This window comes from Nipponia nippon, unplaced genomic scaffold (genome assembly GCF_047370975.1).
Source record: "Nipponia nippon isolate SJK-2023a ecotype South Korea unplaced genomic scaffold, ASM4737097v1 scaffold_2, whole genome shotgun sequence".
In the NCBI taxonomy this organism is placed as follows: Eukaryota; Metazoa; Chordata; class Aves; order Pelecaniformes; family Threskiornithidae; genus Nipponia; species Nipponia nippon.
The window spans coordinates 15,822,937-15,849,811 of NW_028262336.1; the positions used below are offsets into that span (position 1 = coordinate 15,822,937).

Consider the following 26,875-nt stretch of genomic DNA (forward strand, 5'->3'; position numbering starts at 1 on the left):
GGCAAGGCAATCAGGGTTTAAATTTAGACACAAATCTAAAGAGATACTGTCCTTCCCGGAGTGCTGGGCTCATGAGACAACAAGCAGCAAACCCTGCTGCAGTGCCCAAACTTGGGGACACCATATGTGCATTTTGTCCCTTCCTCTCTTTTTCCCCTTTGTATTTTCTATCACCTTATCTTTATTTTTTCCCTTCCCTGCCCCATTTTGCCTCTATTTCTCTCCGTTGCTTCCAGTTGCTCCCCCGGTGTCTCTGCCTGGATCTCTCCCCTGTCCACTCTTCCCTCTCCAAGTCTGCAGGGTCTCTTCCTTGCTGGTTATTTGTGAGGAGGATCTTTTTTCCTCTAACTGCAGCTCCCCTTCTCTCTTCCTCCACACTTTTATGTAATTTCAGTTAGCAGTGGACTGTCTTTAGAGTGATCGGAGGGGCAGAAGAGGAGCAGAGAGCAGGTGATTATTGTGTTTGAACAGAATTTAAGGCTTTGGTGTCCTGGTGTGCAGCTGGGACTCGCAGGGATGACAATAACATCAGCAGCACTACCCCGCCGCTGGGTGGTTCCCCAACGAGAGATCAGCGCTCCGCTGTGACGGGCGCTGCACAAACGTGGGCACAAGCAGAGGGACCCCATGCAAGGTGTAAAGGCTAAGGCTAGCTGTAAAGCAGGACTAGCTCTTTCCGCCCTGAAGCCATGTCTCACGCTACCAGGTCAGAAGGTGCAGGATGTTCTTCTCTCCCTTCCCAGGGAAGGACAGGCTTGTGCACTGGAAGGGAGAAGCTTCCGTGATGGCAGAAAAATTCAGATGGGAAAAAATAAGCCTCGGGAATGTTTTGCTATGGTTTCCCTTTCCATTCAGATCGCAGTGCTGTAAACTAGACATCTCGTTCCTGTTTTAGCAACTGTTTGCATATGCTCCTTCTCAAGAATTTCAGTCCCCACCTCTTGAGAGCAGGGCGGTGCAGAGGAATTTGGAAACACTCCCTTTGTCTTCTGCTGGCTCTCCTGACTTGCGTGCAGCTGCAAAGCGACACAACGTCATGTCGTCATTTTGGGATGATACCTCGGGGGCAGAAGAGGGTTAAAGTATCTCTTCTGAAAGGGATGCATACTTTTCCTTCAAAGTGTTGTGTTGCAAGTCCCTGCTGGGTATGGAGGAAAATACTCCAGAAAGGATTTAAATGTCATGATATCCAGATTATTGTTAGCAATAAATTGTCTTGACATAGTTGTTCTTACAGTATAGTTAACTGTTGCTGTACTGCATGCTGTAGGGGTCCTGTGGTTCTTTAGAAAGTATAGGAGTTAATAGATTTAAATCATGATCTCATTATCTCCCCAGTTCAATGTACAATGGCTACTCAGTCCTTAGCCAAAAGAATGATACGCTGAGTTGTTGCAATCTGGAGACTGGGCAAGAGGACTAATTAATCTTCTGTTGCTGAAACACTGGATTAGTTGAAACCCCTCTACTGTAAGCAACCAGAAGGTGCTGCGACTATAAATGTAAGAAAATAGGTTAAGAATCTAAAAGAAATTCCTTCTTGACTGGAAATTGTATTCATTTCTTAAAGTCCTGGCAACGGTACGTTGGGAGAGGGGATAGGAACTGAACTGATGAGAAGCAGGGTGAGGCGGGGAGGGCAGGACGCTGCGGCTGCCCATGCTTTGCCTGCTGCCGGGACAGAAGGAGGATTTCATGCTCGGGGATTTCACTGTGGGCATTGGCCACAAGTGTCGTTTTCAAGATGTCTGCCACGTAACAGACCATCAAAATCACATACCTCCAATGGTTGCTTCATGCCGCTCAGGGTCTATTTCAGTATTTTCTTTCTGCTTTCAGGGGTTGTACTCTGTGGAGGAACCTGTTTGCTTAGGTCTACAGAAAAGGAAACTGCTAGGCAGAGATAGTATCACTTTACCCATACTAAGAAAGCAAAGGTAGTTGCAGCTGCCCCACCACAGTTCTTCACTCTATTTATTTCTGCTCCCAAGTATCTTGCCACAAGGCAAATCTTTCCTGCCAGCAGGATTCCCAAATGCCATTGCTCTGAGCATGGTACACAGTGCTCAGTTTATTAATGCTAAATCTTTTCCTGAAGGAGCACGGAGAGAACGCGCAGAAATACAGTGTATGTTTTTCTCCAGACAGGAAGAGATGAGGTGTGGATTTGCTCTAGACTTTCTTGTTTCCGGACTGAAAAACACTAGAAAATCTGAAACAAACAACTCACATGCTTTAACTGCAAGAATCTTGTCACAAATGCTATTGAGGGAGGTTATACTGAGGAACTGGGCGTTTTACATGATGTGTACATGCAAGTATGAATGCGAGATATTTTAGAGTATGACTCTGAATCTCTGTATGTATTTCTGTTTACAGACCTTCTGGGATATAGCAGTGCCTATGAGACCAACTTGTTCATATATGCAAAAAAAAGTTTCTACATCTGTTCTGCCCAGGAGGAAAAGAATGCAGTCATCACAAGTGCCATTAGAACAGACTCTAGGGGGAAATTTCATTTGAGTGAGAAAATGTTGCAACTGTGGACCCCAGCTGATTCTTTTCAAGACATGTGAGGCCAAACCAGCAAGGTCACTTCAGGCCAAATGACTGGTGCTCCTGCTATGGGCAGCATGTGGGGGAGAGGTGCAAGCAAATCCTTCATCCTGGCATGTCTGTAAAAGAGGTAGCCTAACTAGTTCTGCCATGCTCAGAAACACCATGTGTAATATCTGCTGGCCTCTTGCATTGTGGCTATGAAGTATGGACAATGGGGCCTCTATAGGGTGCTAGGTCAACAGAAAGGGGATGTGGGGACACGGCAATTCTTTGTTCAGAGACCACTTGGGAAAGAAGGCTTTTGGGGGCACCTGAAACTTTGACTCAGGTATTTGTGTCTGCAGTGCTATCTCATTTGGGTGTTTCTGTGTGGGTGCTGAATCTGGGAAGGTATATTTGCGGCTGAGTGGTGGATGAGCAAAGGGTGGAGGGAGCTGGGGGTTCCTGCAAGACACACTGAATCTCTCTACTTTGGTAAGGCATTTGCTGAGGATTTAGTAGAGCTCGCCTGTCAGTGCCAGTATCTGAGATTGTCCTGTCCACCTATCTGTCTGGATTTGGCTGCTGCTATCCACATAATTGTCCAGAATTCATACTATTAACCAGCATCTGTTACCATGTTGGGCTTTTGACCCCCTGAAAACGGTGTCTCAACCCTTCCTGTTCCCACTCAAGCAACTGAATTCTCAACTGAAAAAAAGGGGGACAAGGTAACCACAGAAAAAAAGCACTTGCATTTCAAAGATCAATCAACTCTAAAAGCCAACATCCTGTTTGGGGTTGGGTTTACACAGCAGCTCCTCCGACAATGGCAAGCTGACAGGAAGCGAACGTGAACAGCGTTTTCTATAGGAAACTCGCTTTTCGAACCCACCATTCTGCTAACTGTGTTCTGAAGTATCTGCTCCCACCAACCCTGCCCTTGCCCCTCAGCATTAAATGAACACTGCGGACGCTAAGCCTCACCCTCCTCTTCAGGGAGTTATCAGCAGGAAATGAAGTCAGCTGGAACGCTTTGTACCATCGACATTTTTTGCTCTAATTCTGCAGCTGCGGCGAAACACGGCTGAGCGCATACACGCACACACGTGCTCACATGCCAGCGCCCACGCGTACGCATGGACTGGCATGCCAGGCACTGCGCACCCTTGGGAACTGATGTCAATGGGAAAGCCCCGTCACCAAAGATGCTTGAATTAAATGAAAGGCCATGGTTATAAGTGATTTTTGCTAAGCTGTACGGGACAGGGAGTGCGAGACTTTGTGTGTTGTGCAGTGGCCACTTAAAAAAGTAGGTGATAGAGACTAACTGAAAGGCTGAACCATTTCACGTGTACCTGACTGTTAGCCTGAGCCTGAGGGCTAACATCATGGTTCAGATTAACCAGGCTTCTTAATGTCCAGGCTCTGGGCAAAAGCCTGTCCCTAAGCAGAGTAATGGCAGGAAAATGCTGCATGGTATAGGGACCATTTCATCTGCGCTGCTTTGCCTGAGTGGCTCTGCTCTTAGTAACAAGATCACACGGAGGCAGACCACCCTCATTCATACCAGGCAACCTGGCGCTGGTGGGTGCTGTACAGGTAGCTCGTGTCATCTCTTGCAGCACTTGAATGTCTTTGGAGAGCTCTGCTGGTCCTCCTGACTTCAGAGGACAAACTGAGCCAGGATACTAAGAGGCATGGCTGCATCCCATTATTGTAATACAGTGATGGGACAAATATTATCGTCAGCCATTGCCAGCCCATTTCTAGATCGAACAATTCCTCTACCAGTTACTAGTTTTAATACACCACAAGGCTTAATATAAACAAACAAAAAGTTGCAATCAGAACATGGTGCTGACCCAATCCCTGGTATGTGTGCTCGATACAACCGCGGTTTTGATTATGTTGCTCTCAGGCCAGTCCTACTGCCCATCTCTCAACGTGCTAGAAAGCGGTGTCACAGCTGGCCCTTGCAACAGCTTCCTCCACGTGCAGCCCAAGCTCCGACTGAACAGCAAGGTTTTCTGACTGAAAAACTGAACAACATTCCTGGTCCCTAACAGGTTTTGCACAGAGGGAGCTTGCGTTGCCACTGCCTGTGTGGTGGCTGTTAAAAAGGTAAAAGGACTTTTAGCTGAATACCAGGCCGGCACTATATTCATTTTACCTATCTTTTAAAAAATACACAGATGAAAGGGGCGGAAGCTCAATTCCCAAGCAAGTTGATTTGGGAACTTTGAGGACGAGAACAAATAAATGCATTATGCACAAGCACGCAGCACCTTTTTGTGTTCAGCAAACGTGTGCCATTTCATAATAGTCGTAGCACTGCATTGTTCAGCAGGGCTGATGCCTCCTCAGGAGGGTATCTAACCAACATTTTTAGAAACAATTTGCATGGTGGGTCTCATGTGGCACCGAGCGTTTGCACTTCAAAGCACTGAGTACTTCAGCTTTTGCCAGAGCTGACTCACAGGTCAGCTTCTGTCAAAAGCAGCGGCAAGTGACTTTAATCACTCTGGCACTCAGGCTGTCATTTGGATGGGGAGAGCTGGCCTGGCTCAGAAATCAAGCGCTACACACAGCGAGACTGCAACAGCCCGCAAGTGTTATCTGGACAAAGAAAAGTTTCTGTTCAGGGACAGCCTGCATGATCTAGACAGGAAGCCTGGCCCAGCGCATAGCTAGACTGTGTGTCTGAAGAGAAACCGTGCCCAGCCTGTCCAACAACCATGCTATCTAAAGAAAGAGCTGGCTCAGGGCAAAACCAGCTGTGAGGAGGGCAGACAGAACAGGGTGATACACTAGCCAGGATGGTGACTTTGCCCACTTTCTGGCTAAAATACACATTCTCTGGAGACGCAGCCCGCAGATTCAACCTGCGGCCCACTGCATGTAAACCACACTGAAATTAAGATTGTTCCATGAACTGGCCAACCCCTGCAGGGAGTAAACAGGCTCAATCTATGGTGAGATATTACTGTCTATTTACCATTTTTGTAATGTAAATAAGAGCATGAGTTGAAAAGGAGAACTAGTGGCTAGCAATACTTTCTTGACCTTGTTATGCAAGAATGCTGGGAGCCCCTCAACATATTGCACCACACCAGAGAGAATCCTTCTCCTTTCTCTGAGATCTAGCTGAGGAAGTGAGAGAGCCTGGAGATTTACTTCAGATAACACATCTTTTCAGGGCAAGCTGAAGGAGTTAAAGACCTTATCCCTCACCCTCCAGGTTCACCCCATGCTACCTATCCAAGAAAGAGGGGACCAAAACAAACCCCCTTTGTTCAGTGCAATGTGCAAGACAGTCTATACACCGGTGTGCACCGCCCGCTGCAGAGAGTACTCAGCCTAATAAATCCTGTTCTCTGTAGCAGAGCGCCAGTGCTATTTGCTTCCATAAATCCTGTTGAGCGCAGAATTCCCACCAGACTCATCAGCCCAAATCCTGCAGGTGGGCTGGGCTTGGGCAGCAGCACCCCTTGGCGGCTGTGGACCGGGATGGCTGTCGATGTCCCACAAGGCTGCAGGGGCAGGAGGAGGCGAGGAAAACTTGGCAGACTTTGTTTGGACGGATCGTTTTCTCGTGGCCCCCTGAGATCCCGCTGTATGGTCCCAGTGGTGGCAGGGGGAGTGTGGGATGATCTTCCGCGCTCTCTACAAGGTTCGCTTTGACTCTCCTGCCACAGGGGCTGTGCAGCTCCAGCAACGCGCACCCTTCCTGGCGAAGGAGGGACGGCCACATTCAGCAAATACATACATCTAAACTCCAGAACATAAAAGCTTTCCCCCTTCCGCATTTTCTTTTTCTGAAACAAAATAAAAGAAAAAAAGAATTGCCAGCTCTGCTTCCCACATCCCCATTATCTTCTTTCCTTTCCATCCTTTTTTTGTGCCCTGTGGCACATGTTGTTATTTCCACGTACCTGCCATGGCATCCCTTCTTTCCCGTGCTGACCCCACCAGCCACCTCCTGTCTGCTCCCTGTCACATTCTCCTGCTCCCCAGGAAAATCATTCACACACTCACCCCCTCCACCTCCCTCTGCCACTCATCCCTTTGACTGCATCAAGTAAATACTGACCCCCCCCAGGCTCTCAGAGGGCAGGACTGCTTGAAAACAGAGAGAAACAAGCAGTTTCTGGGTACGGACGCACAAGTTGGTGGGGAGAAAAAAAGAGGAAGCTATAATGTCTCTGTCTGTTTTAGCTAGAAACATCTCTAACGAAAAGAGTTTGTTGCAGTTTGTCTTCCTCATGTCCTTCTCTTTCCTAAGACGTTTCCTCTAGACCATTTTCAGCCCTTTCTCCCATACCCTTTTCACTCCTGCAGAACAGCTGCTGTCTTTTTCCCTTCAACACACTCCACTCCTGCCTCTCATCTCAATATATCGTATAATCCTACATACATAAAGACAACCTTTCGTCCAGCTTTTCTCTCATGCCTTGCTCCTTTTCTTGCCACTTTTCTCCTTAGCGCTCTGCCCTGAAATATCACTTGTCCTGTCTGACAAACAAGGCTGCTTGTATTGCCTTAGTGGCTGCAGCATGTGCTACTCACAAGCTCAGCTACCTACCCGAGCTGAGTGGCTGGGTTTGGGGAAGCCTTTTTATTTTTTTGCTTTTTAGTTATAACAAAACACACGTTTCTCCTGAGCATCGCCAGGAGAGGACAGCAGCAGAAGGCTCGGGCTGTTGGTGCCCCGGAGGGAAAGCCAGGCTCTCTGCAGGTTAAGGGTAATACTGGAGGGAAAATTGTTTTGTTCTGCTTGTACACAACAGGACAGTACACAAATGGTAGGGAATGGGTGTGTGGGGTGTTTTCCTTCCTGAATTCAGCCCAACAAAATGATTCATCTGGCCTGCTATTAGCTATGGGTGCTATGGGGCACCTGGCGGCAGATGGTAGTCACGCAAGGGTAATGTGGGTTTCTCTGTGCTGCATTGCTGTATACATAGAGTAGACACAGAATCATAGAACCGTTTAGGTTGGAAAAGATCTTTTAAGATCATCAAGTCCAACTGTACCAACGCACTTGGTAAGATTGAAGTGGAAAAATGGAAATCTCCCTTCTTTTAGGGAAAGTTGAATCAAGTCTCAGTATGACCCCAGTTAAAAACATTTCTTTATACAACTCTTTATAAGGTGACTGAGCACAAGGTGACGGATAAAATGAGGTGTACCTCAGTATTTATTTCTGTAAGTAATGCACTGAAGACCAGAGGTTGTTCAACTAGTAAAACCGAGTCTCATAGAAAAGATGGGTTTGACACACATCCTGCAGTTTGCAAGTGGTAAGACTTGAGCTATGCCTAGTGGCAAATGGTCCTATGAGCTTTACAGTCCAAAACAGTTTCAGGTAGACCCTGCTTGTTGTATTAGATGACAAGGTTTTCCTCAAGGAAGGTGGGACACAAATACTTGTCGTGACACAGAGCCAGCCTTTGAGATCGATTTAGCAGCAGCCAGGGATAGCAGGGCAGACAGTGCCACAGCCACCCGGTGGGTATGACTGACTTCCCTGGCCAGACAAACCAGCGACAATGCCAGGGGACGGCTGCTGGGCACCGTGCTGACGCCATGACCCATGCCGGGTCACTCAGACTTTGCAAAAGAGACCGCCTCCAAGCGAGTGGGTGCCCGAACGTCGGCAGAGCCATTCTGCGGGACTGGCCCGGCTGCAGCTGCCCGTGGGCCGCCTCGCACCGCCCGCACATGCGGCGCCAGCAGCCGCAGCCGCCAGCGCCACCCGTCAGCGCCGCCCGCCGCCCAACTGCCCGGCTCGGGCCGCCTCGCGAACACCTCGGCCGTTACTGGGCCTGCGCGCGCCTCTACCCCGCACGTCACGGGCGGGGCCGCCCGCGGAACGTGATTGGCAGAGAGTTCTGAAGAGGCCTTTCATTGGCTGCTGGGCTACAAGTGGCTCCGCCCCCTTTCCCTCCCCTCCCGACGGCGCGGCAGAACCGTCAGAGTTGTTTACCGCCGAGAGCTGTGGGGATTGTCCCCGCCTCCCAGCAGTTCTCATTGGCTGAAGAGACCGGACATCGCGAGCCCATTGGCTGACAGCGGACAGGCTACTTTCCCACTCCCAAGGTTGTTGCCGGCGCGCCCTCATTGGTGAAGGAGGGCGGGCAGCGTTATTCCGATTGGCGGAGAGCAGAGGGAGGCCCGCCCCTCCCCGCGCGGTGCAGGGGGCGTGGGGGACGGCGCTGGGGGCGCGGGGCAGTTGGTGGCGGCTGGCGGCGGGTGCGTGATGGCGACGGCGCTGCCCCTCTGCGTGGCGCTGCTGCTGCCGCCGCTGCTGCTGCTGCTGCAGCCGCTGCTGCTGCTGCTGCAGGCGGCCGGCGGGGCCATCCCGCCGCCGGAGGAGGCGGCGCGCATGGCGCGCTTTGTGCTGCACAACTGCGACTGGGGGGCGCTGGCCACGCTCTCCGTGCAGGAGGGGCTGCGCGGCCACCCCTTCGCCAACATCTTCTCCCTCAGCGACGGGCCCCCGGGGCCCTTCAGCGGCAGCGGCGTCCCCTACCTTTACCTGACCGACATGGAGATCTCCGTGCAGGACCTGGAGGTGAGCGGCAGCAGCCGGGCCGCGGGCAGCGGCGAGGCGGGGTTTGGCCCCCTCAGCCGGCGGACGGGGGAGGGGGGGTCCCGCAAAACCAGCTCTGGCACTGGGGTATGTCAGCCGCAAACGTAAGTGGGGCCTCGGTAAAAGAGGCTTAAAACTGAGAAGCATGCAGGTTACTAAGGCAATGTCGAATTTTTCTTGGTTGCCTCTGCTTTTGCGTCTGAGCAGCAAGTGGTGGTTGGGATTTCTTTGGCAGGAGTCAGGGTTTACGCCAGCATTTTCTGCAGGCAACGTGATGGTGCTAACTGCCGCTTCCATGGATGTCGCCTCATTTGGGAGCCCCGGGGACAATTAAGAGCCCTTGACCACCTAAATGTAAAGCGGTACTGTCTGTGTGGACACGCAGTAGCCCTCCTAAGAAGTTCCTGCTGACCGCGGCCTGAAAAATTGTGAAGCAGCACTCTGGTAGAGGAAGTGGCTGAAGCTTCCATAAGCACTGGGTAGAGAAATGAGGACCCACAGAATATTTAAACAGGGAGAACCTCACAAAAAATATCAAAAGGACTCGAAATTGGTGGTGTGGGGCTTGAGCAAAGAGGGCTCCTACGCAGGCTACTGAAAGACTAGTAATTAAATCTCTGGAGCTTACAATAAAGGCAAGTGCCCAAAGGATGGCAGCAGACAGGGATGCTGGGGCTCTAAGTGTGTGCAATTGGCCTTGTCTCACCTCTTCTGCTTGGCTGTGGTCAAGAGAGAGTTGGCTAAAAAGTTAGGGAAGTAGTGATCGTACGCATCGTTTATTAAAGGGAACCCTTTTGTTCTAGTAACTAGTACAGTATTAGTAAAACAAATAAACACAAATAATACGAATTTTTCAAACTTTGTTTTACTGTAAGCCTTTTTTGTTTGTTCCCTGTCAGGTTTTAGTTTGTTATGTTAAAATAGCTTAATTATGTATCTAAGTGCTGCAGAAAGCCTAATTCATCTTGTACAGTATCTCATTCTCCAACCCGCCTACGTACTTTTGTTTTGAGAATAACCTAAAAATCACGGTATGAACTGTTAAGGAACATTTTCCTTCAGAAGGCTCCCCAACAGATCCTTACTCCGCTGTTACAGGGCAGAAACATTTGACTGTGACAGTCACGTGTAAGGGAGAGGTCTGGCAGGAGATAGTGCTGAATAATCATGCCTCAGCTGTTTTGTAGTTAAGCAACTTCCGACCAGTTCTGTGAGTCAAGTGGTGGCTCCTGTGTACCAGTTCAGGGGTACCGCACTACACAGCACTTAAGTGGCTTTTGGGAGTTTCTTTTTGAGATGAGCTCTTTTAATGAAACTTCCCAAAGCACATAAACTTTCTTTGCTGGCAGAAAATGAACTTTAGCGTGTGACATTCTGCAGTAGGCAATCCTGTTTTGCACCAATACTTTTCAAGCTGTGTTCACCAAATTAATTTTAGAAAAACAATCATCGGGTACAGATTCTTTAATTCTTCAAGTTAGGCATCTTACTTAAACACTCAGGATTTTTTAAACCTAACTTTTAAAATTTGTTTTAAACTTCAAAAGAGCTGACCAGTTTGGGGAGGCTTGTTTTGATAGCGGGTGTGTGTGTTTGTGTTTTAACTAATTTCATCAACAGTTGTGAAACTCGGTTACATTTCAGTAACCCTTTGTCCTTCCACCAGATTTAACTTCATTAAGTTCACTGTATGTCTTGTCTCCCATGCTGTCCTGTATGTATGTAATTGAAATATATCATTATTTGAATGTGAAATAGCTAGACTGTATACTGAATTCAGAGTTTGAAGGAGTGCTGTTTCATGAGGCTTATGTTTTATGCTAAGAAACTTCAGCACACTTCTAAACGGGGCTTTCTTTCAGATTCAGAGCTCATTTAAGTAGGCTTTCAGATATAGTTAGGAAAAGATGACAGCTTTGTTCTTTTTACTGGGAATACTGAGCTGAATAAAGTACCAAAAGCTGAAAATATGGTGGGTATGACATTTTTCTCACAAAAGTGTGTAAACCTCTTCTCTTACTACTTGCCTTTCAGATCAATTCAAATGCCTCCTTAACTGTGTCTTTGGCACAGACTCCTTACTGCAAGAAGCACAGATATGATCCCCAGAATCCCCTCTGTGCCCACATAATCTTCTGTGGGAGCATTGTAAAGGTAAGCAGCTGAAAGTTGACACTGGACAAGATTACGTCCATCAAATAGTATTGTTTAGTGGATGGAGAAGAGAAAGGTTAGAATTTCTGTGCGAAAGTATATGAAGAGATGTTATGTGCCGTGATACCAGAAGGCTAGCTCGTAGTTTGTGTGAGGAAAATGAAGTTACCCTTTGATATTTGCAGGAGCTGTGTTGGTGTGTCTTTAGCAAGGAACTTGGGAGGACAATATTGTAATGAAGGAAATCTCCCTTATTCCTCTAGACCTGTTTTGAAACTAAGAAGTCTAAGACAATTCTCTTGTGAATGAAGTGTGAAGGTTTTTCCATCTCTTCTGCTCAGTTAAATTCTTTGATCCGTGTGGTGTGACATGTGCTTCTGAAGCTTTAATAAAGTAAATATTAGCCTGAGCTATAACGTCCCAGGTATTAGAGACAGAAAAAGTGCATTGTATTATCTGGTGGTGTTACTGCCAGGGCAGTATTCATTCATGCTCCAGTACTTTGGTGTCCTGTAGAAGGAATTTAGAACTGCATGTGTTAATCATTGAAGATCGTAATCCCATTAGTGAGGATAATGATTGAGGATGAGGACTAATCATCATTTATCTCTTATAGGATAGTTTAAATTCTTGTTGGGTGTTTTCACACCTCAGATATTTGTACAGTACACTCCAGCAATGCTTTAATTGCTGTGGTGGGTTTCTCATCAGTAATGGAATTGTTTAATTTGATTAGTTCCTCTTGTACTATACCTGGAGCAATAACTTGTTGATTTAACCCTTTAAACATTTGCACATTGTATATTAAGTGCTGTCACACATTTCAGCTTCCCTTCTCTTGTAGATTCTGTTGTGTCATCCTATTTGTGTGTGTGTGTGTTTGCATACATCTGAACACAGTCAGATCTGTTTGTGTCTGTTCGAGTGAGCAGGTGCAGACGAGGTAAAATTACATCTAAAGCATTGCGGTGTAATAATTCAGCAAGAATCCATACTTCTCTGTTTTGTTATTTGTTGAAAGATTTATTCTTATGTTGATGAAGTACCTTCTTGCTCTTGCTTACTTTAAAAGCACCCTTTTGATTAATATTAAAAGCAACTACCTTGGAGGTTTTGTCTGTCTCATGTACAGTTGTACACCACAGTGAAGATGAGTGGACTCTGCCACAGTAATGAGTCCTTTGGGACAAGACATGGCTAAACTGAAAAGAGCACACTGCAGTCAGCAGTGGTTTTTTAGCTAAAATTCGTTGTCACATGACTGTATCTTACTGTAATATTTTGCTGGTTATTGTTTAGGTGAATGACTCAGAAGCAGGTGTAGCAAAAAAAGCATTATTCAGTCGCCACCCTGAAATGGAAAGTTGGCCTAAGGATCATAATTGGTTCTTTGCCAAGTTCAACATCACCAATATTTGGGTCCTGGACTACTTTGGTGGATTGAAAATTGTGACACCAGAAGAATATTACAGCGTCAAGCCTTAGTAAGTACTTAAGTTTTGCATGCTTAACTGTCATTATATTTGGAACCTGTAAAACTTCTCCTTATTAGTAACAGTGTATATTAACTGTCTCTGTTTCTTATACACATTTATGTCTTTTCCCTAAGTAGTCTACTGGATGCAGCGTCTGAAATCATGATATGTTTGAATAGGGGATCCACCTACTTAACAATATCAAGTGTAGTATCTATAGAACTATCCCTGGTTAACTGCACTTGTACCTCAGCTTAAATACAGTTTCTTGGGAGGAAGGACTCATAGACTGGGCACGGTCACTGTCCTCTGTTTGAATTAATTGCAAGACAGATGATATTTTGGTCTAATAATTAAAAGTAGTGAGACTATTCAGCATTTATGAACCTGAATTAATGGGATAGCAGCCATATTGCTTAATATTTTGAAAACAAAATTGCTTTTGAATCTGTCATTACGATATTGAAGTATAGAGAAATTGTGTTCTGTTGTCTGCAGAAAACGAAGTCTTCAAAACTTTGAAATACATTTTAGCACAGTCAACACTTACGCATTCAATTTCACTCTTATTCTTACTCCTTGTAGGTGGAAGAAGATCCTTGGTGATGCTGATATACAAATGAATTACTTTGGCTGTTTCATGAAAGATTTTTTTTTTTCCCTACGTATTGTAGAGCTGAATTAATAATGCAAAAAATCAAATACCTTGCATTGTTAATGAGCTTGTATAACCCTTCTGAAGCAAATGGAAATTCTCACTAACTAGCATAGCTTGAATCTTGTCATACTCAAAAACCTTTGTGCATAAGCCATAATTAAATTTTATTCATTGGGTGTGATTCTGGACAGATGTCTGTCTGTTGACAGTCTGCATTCAGAAAGGCTGTGTTTACTGGAAACTAAAGGATTAGTCCAGTTCTAAACCTTTCAATGCCTTAGTTAAATAATAGCTGTTTGTGAGCACGCTCCAGTTTTATTTTTAATACCAGTTTAGTTTAGACCTTTATGGCAAAGTACTACAGGATGGCTCAGCTGACTGTGGAATGGAAAGCATTGCTTCTATTACAATGGCAAATGGTACGCTGAGTTCCCAAATTCTGTTAAGAATTTTCTTTGCACGCTAATACACTCCCTCATTTGAGCCATTTTTCTAATTTGCTGCCTATTTTGAATGTGCTATAGAATACAATTGTGTTCATGCAAACTGTATGTATACATCATGGTAAGTTCTTGGTAACTCTTCAGCTGGAAGTGGTTAAATGCCCTGACTCCTTAAAAGAAGCAGGGTGGTAATACCTAAAGTATCTGACTTTAGTATAAGAAGAGTAGTGGCTTGTAAATTCAATGAGAATGTTGTAAAGGGTAAATGTTTTCTGATTAGGATTCTGAAGTCTTCAGCTTTGTTAGTCTGATCAGATGGCAATGTAACAGCTTTTATTACCCTCAACAGTAGAACTGAGCAGATTTTTGGTTTTGGAAGCCTTACACAGCAATTTTGGGTTAGTAACCGAGAAGTGAGGAAAAAAAGCAATACAGTATGACACAGATGATTCATGACTTGTAGAGAATGAAAATTAATGAAAGGTGTGCATAATTAATTCTCTGTTAAAATAAGCCCCACACAACCACAAAAAATAAATTAACACCTTTTTACATCCTCTCTCATCTCCTATGTGTTAAGTTCACAAATATCCAAAAGGGATTATGAACAATTAAGTTGATTTTACAATGAGCAAATATTACTTACTTTACAGAGTAAAGAATGTGAGAATTTAGACTCCTTAGAGGCAGACCCGTGTATAGAACAGTGGAATTCGTCATGTCAAATGATCTCTACATCTTAATGTTGTTGTTATATCACTACTTTTCTCAAATACTGAAATGATTTGTGAAAGTATTTTTGACTTAACTTATTAAGTTTTCCTTCTCTGCAAGGGGAAAAAAGGTACTTGTTACTGTATCGAACACATTCTGCTCTACTATTTGAAAATTAACTTAGGATCAAAAAGACTTAGAATGTGGAACCAATTTATGTTAAGATAACACTGACATTAAATGTGAAATTGGAAAATATTTTTATATAAGGCAAAACAATTGTGGAAACTCAAACGCTCCTCTGGTATGGACTTGCTCCTTTCCATGGGGACAATTGAATTCATTACATGTCACTCTATAACTTCTGATGTGTGAGACTGATGATACTGGGCTTTTGTTAAAATGAAAATATTTTTTGACAAGTGGACAAGTGGTGTCGAGTGTTATTTATTTCACATTCAAGAATACTTCTCTCCCTCACACTCTTTCACACAAGCACCCTCTCTTCAGAGCTCTTATTTTATTGTTGCTCTGGAGTCTTATACGCTTGCTAGGGTAAATGGTGAAACACCCCTATTACGCCTGGCTTTCCCTCCTTGGATGAAATAAGCATCTTTGTGTTTCACTTTCTTTTCTGCATCTGATACTGTGAAACAATGTAAAATAATAACAGTGGACTTTGTGAAAATAAATACGATGAAGCCTTATTTGATTATTTCTTCTGGCTAGGGCTTCTACATACCTAGATGAATGTCTCATAAGCAGGTAGGTGTTCGGCCATCTCCAGGAAAGCAGGGCTCCATCATGCATTAACAGTTACTTGGGAAGACAAATGCCATCACTCTGAACGTCCCTCCCCCTTCTTTCTTCTTCCCCCAGGTGTATATAGTGAGCATGACGTCATATGGTGTGGGATATCCCTTTGGTCAGTTGGGGTCAGCTGTGTCGCCTCCCAACTTCTTGTGCACCCCCAGCCTACTCACTGGTGGTGTGGGAAGCAGAAAAGGTCTTGACTCTGTGTAAACAATAACTAAAACACTGTCCTGTTATCAACACTGTTTTTGTCACAAATTCAAAACATAGCTAGCATGAAAAAAAAATTAACTTTATGCCAGCCAAAACCTGTATGCCACGTTTAAAAGAATCACTTTCATTTGAGGGTGAATAATCCTGTTTTGTTTCTGGTTGTCTTGTTGGATTTGATATTCCTATTGGTACCAATTCCCAAGTATTTTCTGATTGGGAGAGGGAGGGCTTTGTTGGTAACAATTCATCTTAAACAGTTTTTTAATACTACTGGATTTTATTGGAGTAATTTTAGATCATCCAAATATCTTTACATTTGAAATTTGAGAGGACCCGAGCCAGATGTTTGTTTTGGAAAATGGTGAACAACAGAATGTTTAAGCTACACGTACAGAGATGGATTTGAGGGTTAATCAGAGAAGAATTATCTGTAGTTGTTATATCTACACATCTCATTAAACACTTGGATAAAGATATTTTTGTATGTAGAAGTGGCATGTAAAGCAGACTAGGGTATCAATCATACTAAACATCTCTCTCTTTTTCTGCCTTAGTAATACGTGTGTAAATATTAGTAGCTCAAGAAAGTCATCAGCTTTTGTCCTGTTTCTCCTCACCTTCTTTTCTTCTCCCTGTGCTTGCCTTTGTTGTATTAGGCTCATGCAGGAATTCACTGGTGGGCATGTTTCCTTTTTTCCTGATATCCAGAAGTAATATTGTGGCTTAGAATAGAAGAGGCCAAGTATAAGAAATTAGTACAGCTGTAAACAATGAATCAGCGTTTTGACTTCTGACTATGTGTATCCTCTGCCACGGCATGCTTGACGTATCTGAGCATATTCTAAAGAGTCATGAAGTCACTCTCCGTGCCCTGGAAGTTCAGTGTCTCCATAATAATAACCTTAGGCACCTCACTAAGTCACGGGATGTTTGTTAGCTGGGAATCTAATTAGGATCATCTCAGCCTGGCTCTCTAATGATACAGTTATGCTTTTCCTTTGTCTACTAATCTTGCTCATTGGCATGTTTGTGTTTCTGCTTCTTGATTTTCAGTTTCTTTCTTGTGTTTTAATGTAAGACTTATGTCCAATAAATTCTTGCGACATGCTACATTGCTACAGAATAGAGCTTATGTATATCAGGTATTATTTTAATCCTTTATTCAATTCTATCTGGAATTAATTTCTTAGCTATTTAGTGTTGTATCTGTGATCTTCACAGTAAAATAGAGGTAGCTCAATCAGAGTATCAGATTAATACAAAAAGTATTAATCATAACTTAATGGATGAATTTGTCTTCAACAGGTTTTTCCTGAATAACAACAGACTGAACCTAGAAAGATTCAAAATCAAATAAACTGCTATATTATTGTTGAACACAAGAGGGTGCCGTAGGCTTACATTCTGGTTGATTGTTAAATGTTTAATACTTAAAATCGGTTATTGAATTCATCATAACTCAAAGATGCTGCAAAAGCATGCGACAGGGGGCATGATACGAACAAATTCTTTTTCTACAGTGCTTTACATTATGAATGCTCTCCTCCATAAACACAGCAGCCTGGTAGCTGCTAAAAAAAGAGCAGTCATCATTTTTTTGTGTTTTGTAATCATTTTGTGCTGTGGAGTGCTCAGAAGTAATATCCATGAAAATGATTTAAAGGTTTTTAAATTAAGAAACTCTAGTAAAGGAAATGGAGACAGGTGTAGAACGCCTCGGAACATTGACTGGGAGCAGCCACCTCCAGACTCAATAGTGTGTATTTCTCTCACTACTTACTAACTATAAGAATCCAAAACGAGGGTGTTCGTTAGCCTGATGATGCTTTGGCTTAGGCTTATTGTTAGCTGAGCTAAACCACCTGATTCTGATTTGTAATTTCCAACAGCTGATTAATCTTGTTGGGTTGTTTGAGCCCTGCCCAGCCCTTCTCTAGTGGTTTGGGCTGCCCGTGCTGGAGGCCAGCCCTGACTACGTGCAGGTGTTTGGGTGGTGAGGCAGAGCTGGGGAAAGCTTGCTTTGAATCTTCCCCTCTTTGCTGGGGGGCTGTGCTGGAGCTCAGGCCCTTGCTCGTTGCCTAGTCCCACTGACTTCACCTCAAACCTGCCTCTGCTCTGGTTGACCCTGGTTGCTGTCACCCGACTGCTCTTCTTGTCCAGGTAACGTGGGACTGTGTGTCTTGGTGACGAGGTCGCGGCCCTGCTAGCCCCCCTGCTCTGGAGGAGCTCCCTGACAACTCTGTTTTCCTTGCTGGTAAGCTGAGTCCACGAGCTTCTTGTGCAAAACTCTTGGAGTTGCTCCCAGGGCTTTTTGACTGAAGAACTTTTGTGTCTAGTGGCTTTCTTAGAGTTTGTGTGTTGAATATTATAGTGTAATAAGATTAGTGTGTAAAGGTCATTCATTCTTGCTGTAGTAGTCAATGTTCTTCATAGCCCACTTTTCTATGGAAATGAGGTGTGTAACCATGTTGTCTGGACACTTGCTTTTGTCAGACTTTTTAACTCGATTTAGATTTGAAATGGATAGTGTGATCTTGAAGCCACAAAGCTTCTATATATCTCATGACAGTTGGGAGCTCAAGAGAGAAAACAAAACCCAGTTCATGTACATTAAAGGTACGAAAGTCACGCTTTTTAAATATTTGAGCTTCGTTAATTGTGCTGGTTGCAGAGCTGCCTGGAGTCTTCTGTTTGACTGAGACCAGGTATGCAGTTAGTATCTGAAGGGGTGAAATTTTGTATTATTTAGTGGATGTTTTCTTTTTACTCAAAGAACCTGATAGCTGTAGTGATTGTTCTGAATTATTTTTTTCTCTAGCTCTTCATATCCTAGATAGAAAAGCCTTAACAAGTCCCCGTTACTCTTTGCTTCCGATTCCTGCAGCTGTTAGGCTTGCTTTTGCATACTTTCTCCAGTTCAAACAAAAGAGATGGCACACTTACGGCGGCAGATCCAACAATTGGTGCGGTTCTTGTCGAGAGAGGGGAGTCTCTCCCTTAACCTCAATAACGTTGTCAGTGCACCCATACCAGGTCTAGAACTACTTCACGTTATTTTTGCTACTGCCACTGACTCAGGTTGTAACCTTACTCATTTTGCACCCTTACACTGCCCACCCCCCCATCCCTTATCTATAAAATGTAGATTGGTACCAATTTGCAGGATTCATGTAAAATACTTGTAAATCATCTCAGTACCTTTAGATGAGAGGAATGACTGTTTTAAAAACAAGATGACTTTTGGTTGCTGCAAACACAGAGTAACTTGACAAAGCTATGCAGAGGGTATGTGTATGTGTGTGCAAACATGGAGAAAGACAGACTTTCAAGAAATGCTAGGTAGCATGTATGTAATTGCATATTTAAGCATGTATATTTATGTGAAAAAATTAAGATACTTTGTATTTCTATAATGTTTTATGCCAATGGAACCTATGAAACATCACCTGGTATTAAAAAGTAACTGTTTCTAGATTGAAATGAAGAAATTGTTTAGGGATAAAAAATATAGAAATAATTGCACAAAACCTGCAGTATATTATTATAAGAACCTCGTGTAGTTCTTTCCTGTTGTCATTTAGCCAAAAACAATTGCCTAATCAAGCATGAATTGGATTTTTGATTTGTTTTAAATGGTTAAATGAATTTCAGTTCATTTCATTAAGTTTTCCCCCAGATGAGCATTTGAAAAATGCAGAAGAGGTATGTGTTAGGGGTGAAGAGGGGAAGAAAATAAAGGAAATGAAGATACTTGTCATAGGTGTTAAAATCTGTCTTTACCACTAAACACACATTCTGGAAATGCTATTTTTAATTACAGAGCACCTTCAGTGTTTTCTTGCATGGCTGTACAGACTATAATTGATCAGTAAGGTTATGTGTCTTTCACGAATATAAAAGTATTGTAAAGTCCCAGAATTTTTCTACATGTGCTGGAATGTAATCAGGGAAATTCACCTGCAATTAACAGGTGAAAATGTTAATGATGTGAAAGAGTAGCTTGGCTAGCCTAAAGGAGGAGAAGCATTGTGCTTCCTTCGTAAGATATGACGTAAGCAGTGGTCTTTCCAGTGCATTAAAAAAAAAAAAATCCAGAGCAGATCATAAAGGCTTCACTGGGGAGGAAAGAATTGGACCATTACACATTCAGTATTCTCAAAACTGAGTATTCAGCGCAGGTGCGTTTTAAGTTTCTACTAACATCTCCTTTATAGGTTTTCAAAACCTATGTTGCACTGAAAATTTTAAGACTGTAGCGGGAACAGGAGACTGCTAGTCACAAAAAAAAAACCCCAAGATAATGAATAGGAATTTGTTCTTACACTGCATCAGGGCCTGCTTATCATCTCCCACAGGAAACATACACTCATGGCTGTGTTTGTCTTTATGGTACTGTGCAGGTGTCTGTTTTCTCCCCCCCCTTGGATGTGGCAGGGTTTCTATTTGCACAATGCAGCTGCAAGGAGTAGTGACAGTCAAGTGTTTTTTGACTTGGAAAAGCAGTATTTTCACACACAGAGGGGAGCAGTTATAGCGAGACCAACTTCTCTTGTCTCCCTGTTGGGAGCTGCAAAGCAAGGTCCGTAGTTAGACACTGTCTTCTTTCCAGCTCTCTGTTTGCAATGCTGGCAAAAGTGCAGGGCAGGGACTAATCCTCTTGGAATGCAGCAATTATCACTAAATAAGTATTAATTGCTGCAGTCCAAGGGGATTAGCACAGTTGAACCCAGTTGAAGCTTCACTGTAAGGCACTACAGTGCATTGAAATGCAGTGAAGCAATGTAGGACTGTCAGTCCGCAACATTTTGTCAATAGAAGTTGTGGGCTTACACACTGTAAACAGCAGACTTTTTCAGTGTATTAAGTCTACTGTGTGAATGGCATCCCTTGCTGGGGGCTGCAGCTTGCTCACCAGAGAAAATTGTTGCTTAACACCCATGATCTGTGTGTGAACGTTTCCAAAAATTGTTTTGATACTTTTTGAGTTAGTTCTGGTACTACAGCCGTCAATCCCTGCTGGGTCGGGGGCAAGACTCTGCTGTCTGTCTGGATTCTCCCGTCTCTAAAGTTGGCCAGCTCCTCTATCAGGTGATGTAGGTATTAATTTTGCCTGCAAGTACTAACTGTATAAAATAGGCTTAGGAGAACTTCTGATGGCTGACCTGTTCTCAGTCCCAGCAGTCTGCGGTGATGATTACAGGCAAGCTCTCTGTGGTAGCAATACATGAGCCAGAGGGCAGTGTGTAGTTATTTTTTTAATCCGCAGCTTGACTGTGGTGTGGGTTTGTTTTTCAGTTTTCATTTATTTCCTGTTAAAACTGCAAACCCTGCTGCTTTTTTTTATAGTACAGTCAAAGCATAACCAGTAAGCGTGAAAAGGGGATGCTTCAGGGGATGAATCAGCCCCTTGCATTAGAGCTGTTCCAGGATTTCTTGTGTCCAGAGAAAGAATGGCATATTGATGCACAGAACCAATTGAATGCATACCTTGTCTATTTTCTGAAAGATGTTATCCTTACAGATAATGAGCTGCACCTTAACCAGCATTAAACACAGCTGAGTTGTACTTGGGGACCACTTCAATTCCCTGACCTGTTCTGTTTCAGGAACCATAGATCAAATCTTGCAGTCTTCCCAGTGCAGGTAATTCTTGAAATGCACTTTCCTCCACCCGGATGTTTAGATAAAGAGTCAAGTTTAGCTGAGAGCTTTTCTTAACCCAGCAGGGAGGGTTTTATGTCTCCACTGTGGCCTTGTCTGTATTGAGAAAAATAGCTGCTGATTCAGCTGAACTACTGTTGGCATTCATTTCTAGTCCAGTGTTAACAAAGTTCTTACGGTCTGACTGAAGTGAGTAAAGTGAAACATCAGTATGGCTTAAACTGTTGGTAAAAATGCACGTATGAGATTGCGTAATGCACAATGTGGGCAGGAGGTGCCGAAGTTTTTACTGTGCTATGTAGTTCCTAGAGATGCAAAGACCAAATAGGCTGAAAAGAAGACGACGCTCTAAGAAAATCAGTCCTCATCGCGTAATTGCAAGCTGTATGAGCACAGAAAAGCTTTTTCCTAGAGAAGAGACCGCTTCCCCTTTCTCTTTTTCTGTAGTCCTTGACTTCATGTGATTTGCATCTTCTGTGCTTTTTGTTGTGAGAATAACTCATAATACAAGCATGATTGCTCTTTTGTATACTTTCATTGTATTTAGATTATAATGATAAACTTGCCTTATTTCAAAAGCTGAGGGATGGGGAGGAGAGAATTTCTAGGGGCACTGTCATGCAAAGGCTTTTTCTGACTCTACCCACACTTCTAAATGAAGTCCATATACTCTGTTTCTCTGACCTTTCCCTATCTAGACATCAAAACACGCTGGCCCAACTGCTGTTCTCTCAGTGTGCCTACTGTTGCCATTAATCTCCCTTTCTTATACAGCTCTTCATTCCTTTTCCTTACCTTTGGCCTCAACACTTTGAATAAAGTGATAATTTGCTGGCTTTCTGCTGGAGGGGGAAGCTATGATCAATAACAGGAGGAGACAGGTCAGCGGAATAGTGATGAGCAGTGCCATTTGCTCCTTTGAAAATAGTTACCCAAAAATATCAGTAACTAATATGATATTATTTTAGCTTTTTGATAAGGTGTCAGTGAGATTTAGGCAGCCTGCAGTGGGAACAGGGGTCTCTTTCCCTTCACTAATTCCTTATTTCAGCCAATCTTCTGTTACATGGGGAAGTGGACAGAAAGGGCTTTATCCAGCTTGTGTTGGAATATAGACCGTGAACCCGAGCACAGCCATTTCTGGGACTAATGACACCTCTTTCAGCTTCAATGCATGGTGGCTCTCATGGGCAGTGCTTTGCCTTCTGCCTGGCGGCGAGTCAGAGCCCATCTCCAGCCTTCCCTTGCAGCTTTTGGGGTAGAAGAGCCACAAAGAAAACCCTCCCCAAGGCCGGGGGAGAGCAGAGGCTCAGCAGTAAAGTCTAAGTATCACAGAATGGCGTGCAGCACTAGGTTTTGATACTAGTAATACTAATAATTTTGGTATTGGCTGGTACAATATATAATAATTATTAAATAAAAGCATAATACTGTTTATCAGTGTATTAGCCTTCATTACTGCAGACAGCAAGGTGACAAATTTCTTGGTCTCCTTCTTCCAAGAACTTCAATTTACTTTGCTTTCAAAAGACTATAAATCCTTATGTCTTATACGCACAATAACTCTCACCCTGCCAGTTGTCTTCATACTATCGGGAAATAGTTACCACCAATCTTGTTCCTGTACCTGCTGGGGACGCACATTCCTCTTTCTTTTCTAAGAATTAGAAATGGAAAGAAAAAGGCAATTATTCATTGAGATACTTGTCCTTCCTCCCAGCCCTAAGCTCTGATCCTGAAATGTATTAGTAGTATTGCTATTGTAAACACTCAGCAATCTTCTGTTGACCAGTTGTATTTTGATGGGGAGCGGGGGGAGGAGGCTGAGTTTCAGGCTTTAGGGTGCATCTAAGTCATGTTTTCAAGCTTTTCTAATTCACAGTTGTCTGAAATGTACTTTTTCTTTCTGTTAATAAAAGGGAAAATTTTTATTTGTTCACATTTGAAAGGAGCACAATAATGGGAGGTTTCTTACAAAGTGAGAGTTGGCATCACTGCGTCGAGCGGTATGGGTTTCATATAAATGCCCTAACACTTTGCTGGAGAAATTACTTCTGTCTAATATCTCCTTCTCAGGAAGGCTTTTCTGAAACTCCAGATTTCACCTTTCTTAATTTCATCTCATTATGCTGGGTTTCTTCTCCCCTCTCTTGCCCTAAATGAATCCTTTTATTAGCTGCTGCTGCTTCTTAATAATAATGCAATGAGAAATGTTGAGGAGGAAGTACCCCTAACCACAGCTTAGCTCTCCCCTGGCTTTTTTCCCTATGCATTTAAAAATTCCGTGGTGGTTGGTTTGATTTTTTTTTTTCTTTTTTTTTTTGTTTTGTTATAAAGAAAACACCACAAAAAAAAAGAAAACCAAACAACTCCCAGGTGTCCCTGATTCTCTTTGAGTTCTAGTCCCTTGTTTTCCCTGTCTTCCTTCTTTCCCCTGTCTCCCTTAACACTTAATTTCTTTATCTGTAAAAGCTTAACTGCCCTGGCTTTAGTAAGGCTAATTTGAAAAGCATGGCAAGGTCCTCAGGTAAAAGCATAATGAAATGATTTAATATTGTTAACACAAATCAGTTTGTGTTTTTCCAGCTCGTAGTGCAAAGCGTTCTCCAGAGTGACATTTGCTGGGTTACTGCTAAAGCGTGCTTTTTCTGTTGCCTGTGTGGTTATCCACCGCTGCCTAGAGTGCTGCTTTAATACCGCCCAATTTGATCGCTAGCTTGGCTTCGCAAGGAAACAGGCGTTGTGATTCTCCCGGCTCACCCTGCCGCTCACCACCACCCCAACCGCTTTTCACCCGGGGGGTCAACATCAATCCAGCTAAACAAAGGAGACTCCAACGCAACGGGTTCTGCTCGTGGTTTTGTGTAGCTAGCTGCAGCGATCTTATTAGTCCCCTCAGAGCAGCAGAAAAACTAGGGCATTTTCGCTTTCACACTGGGCTGCTGGGTTAGTCAGTCACACGTACATGTGCTACCTGGGGCTGCGTGCCCAGCTGCCGGGCCCCACGGAGGCAGGCACGGGAGAGCCCGGGGGTGGCAGGGGCTTAGGGCAGCGTGGGAGGCACCGCGGTCATCGTGCTGGGTGGAGAACGTGGCCCTGCGGGAAACCAGGCTTCGCCAGCATGGCTGCCAGGCAGACCTGCTCCGTTTTGCGTCGCTGCGAGGACCGTGTTAACGGACCAGCCCACAACATGGGGCTGGAAAGCCCTGTGAGCTCCCAGAATGCAGTCACCTTCAAACCACTCATGCCGCTCCTGGGGCGCGCCCGTCTGCCTCGGGATCTGTCGCTAGAGGACAGCTTCAAGCAGCAAGAAGGTTGATCTCATGGCCCACTCGGTAGCTAGGAGTGGCACGTGTAGCTAGAGGCTGCCAAGCTTTTCGTTTCAAGCCAAGCGAGGAGGAGATGCACGCTGTGCTCTCCCGCGGAGATGACACAGGCTCTCCACCCTATGGGCTGCGGTGGCTCAGAGGACAAAATGGCTCCAGAGCTCTGCACATGCTGACGCTCTTTCGAAACACGAAGATGCGATGTGTTCACATCAAAAGGAATCTCCGTTTCATAGACAGGTACAACTGAAATGAGCCGGGCAGCACTGACTGTGCTGGTGTTTTATGTCCTGTGGCCGCTGTCTGCGAGGACGGGCAGAGCCCAGCTCTCCCTGATGCCGGCCACCCCGTAGCCCTGAGAGTGCAGCCACTTCCAGTTTCTCATGGTAAGGCCATATTTCAATTCGATTTAGAAATGAACTTTACATCTTTACCAGTTTAGCCAGCTACTTGTTCAGGAGTGACTATAACTTACAATTTTAAACTTCTATTTGTGCCATACTGCACACTGGACATAGTTATATAGTGTCCCTTTTGAAGTCAGGCTGAATTTGATACCACATATCCTCTCTAGGCCCCTCATAGAGATCAGCAGCTGCTGACTGGGACATCCTAGGAACCATCAGAGAAACTGGAAAAAAACCCCACCAAAAACCATCTTGCAAAAGTGAGAAAGAAAGAAAAAAAAATACAAAAGGAAACCCCAAACATCAATACCAAGAATGTAAACCCCAGACCTCAGGCTGCGAGGCAGAGGAAGGCGCGTGCTTGGGCGCCGCTGCCGGCAGGTGGACTCCGAAAGCCCTCATAGGAGGTGAGCTTCCTGCGGGGGCCCGCAGACGAGCAAAGCCCGTGGAGGTGCCTCTTCTTCTCCTCCTCCTCGCCCCACACCTGCGGCCTCCCGCTCCCCAGCACCACCCGGGTGAGCAAGATGAAGTGGAGGAGGATTGTGATCTTTGCCATCCTGCAGGCACAGCTCCCCGTTACAGGTAAGGCAGGCTTTTATTTTACAAGGAGCTGTTTTAGAGCTCTTTTGAGGAAAGAGCGCTTTGTTTCTGTGGTGGATTCACCACCATTTTGGTAGCAGGAGGGTATCTGCATGAGGACTTCAGCCACGTCTGTCTTCCTAATCATGGCTGGAGTCACGGCCGCCTGTGAATGGGGCGGCAGGACTCGCTGTGTTGAACTGCCCTGCTATGAAGAGACCATCCGGAGGGCTGGGAGGAGGAGGCAAGGACAGCCATTGCTGTTGGTACGGCCTCCTCTTCTGCTGGAGTGACTGCCGCAGCTGAACAGCAACTTGTAATTAAATAAGGCTCTCGGCCCTCACCTGGGCGGCTTTCCTTGTGATTTAAAAGGGGAAATTTGATACAATAATGAAAATTTAGTCACTTGTAGTAATCTGCACAAGAGAGGCTTTTAATTTAGTTAGGTAAAATTACAGCCACGCTGCTCGTAACGGCATGTTGAGCAGTTGGTTTGCAGTAAACTGCATACCAGGCAGGCTGGAAATAGGGAGGTATAGGTGATGAGAAAAAAGATAGGGTCCTTCCTTTTGTGTCTCTGCCTTCATGCTTGTCTCTGCTAGATGCAGCATAAAATGAAGTCATTTTGACCTTTACATATTTACTTGTGGTGGTGTATACACTGGCCCCACTTGGGCAGAAAATGAAGCAGCTTTGGCATGCACGAATCTTCAAAAGTCACATTAATTTCGGGAGAGAGGAATGTGCTTCTTAGTAGGTTTGTAGGTCAAAAGAGCAAGAAAATTGAATTTACATCCAGAGAAGGCCTCAGCCTGAGTTTGGAGAAGTCAGCCAATATTAGTAGGCCACATTTGAGCATGTATTAAAGCAAAATTCACTGGAAGATTTTCCCCCACAACGTACGTCCTGAATGTACTTAACATACCACCCTTACTTACACTGAAGAGCCTTGGTTACTACCACAGACTTTTTATTTGAACGTTTTTCTGGAGATTAGAGAAAGGTTTCACAGCCACTTGCGAACGCTGTGGGACTAGTTCTGGTAATTTGTGGAGGTTGTGCTTCAGGGGGATTTTAAGCAGAGTCGTATGCTCTGTGGAAGGCATGCCTTCTGTTCATCCTCCATTCAGCCTCTGGGGCCTCTCCCCCTTTCTGATACTTAATTATGATACTTCTGGTACTTATATTTTGTACATTGCTCTGTATTGATAGATGCGTATAGGGCTATAAACGTCTGGAAATTACTTTAGGTCAAAATGCGTCCGCAAAAAATCTTTTTGCATTTTCTCCTTTTAATCT

At 44.4% G+C, this 26,875-nt stretch overlaps 2 protein-coding genes and 1 long non-coding RNA gene across 5 annotated transcripts in view; 2 read left to right on the forward strand and 1 right to left on the reverse strand.

Moving 5' to 3' along the window:
- Positions 1-8,749: 8,749 nt before the first annotated feature.
- On the forward strand, positions 8,750-15,007 carry CREG1 (cellular repressor of E1A stimulated genes 1). 2 transcript variants are annotated; one of them, XM_087758018.1, is made up of 4 exons: positions 8,750-9,115; positions 11,168-11,287; positions 12,587-12,771; positions 13,348-15,007. In XM_087758018.1, coding segments are annotated over exons 1-4 (621 nt in total). In that variant the 5' UTR covers positions 8,750-8,800; the 3' UTR covers positions 13,349-15,007. The 2 variants fall into 2 exon arrangements, with proteins under 2 accessions (XP_087614144.1, XP_009465970.2); XM_009467695.2 differs by lacking the exon at positions 13,348-15,007 and having other exon boundaries at positions 12,587-12,772.
- LOC148055666 (uncharacterized) lies at positions 13,917-17,761 on the reverse strand. The gene is made up of 2 exons (XR_015704823.1): positions 16,221-17,761; positions 13,917-15,607 (listed from the first exon to the last, which is right to left on the reverse strand). It is a non-coding gene; the product is annotated as an uncharacterized LOC148055666 (long non-coding RNA).
- Positions 17,762-17,763: 2 nt separating this feature from the next.
- The window catches only part of CD247 (CD247 molecule), a 63,819-nt gene continuing 54,707 nt past the window's right edge, over positions 17,764-26,875 (forward strand). The window contains exons 1-2 of one of the 2 annotated variants that reach the window (XM_087758017.1): positions 17,764-17,857; positions 25,165-25,579. In XM_087758017.1, coding sequence (XP_087614143.1) covers positions 25,522-25,579 — 58 coding nt within the window. In that variant the 5' untranslated portion in view covers positions 17,764-17,857; positions 25,165-25,521. The other variant, XM_087758015.1, reaches the window with a different exon arrangement.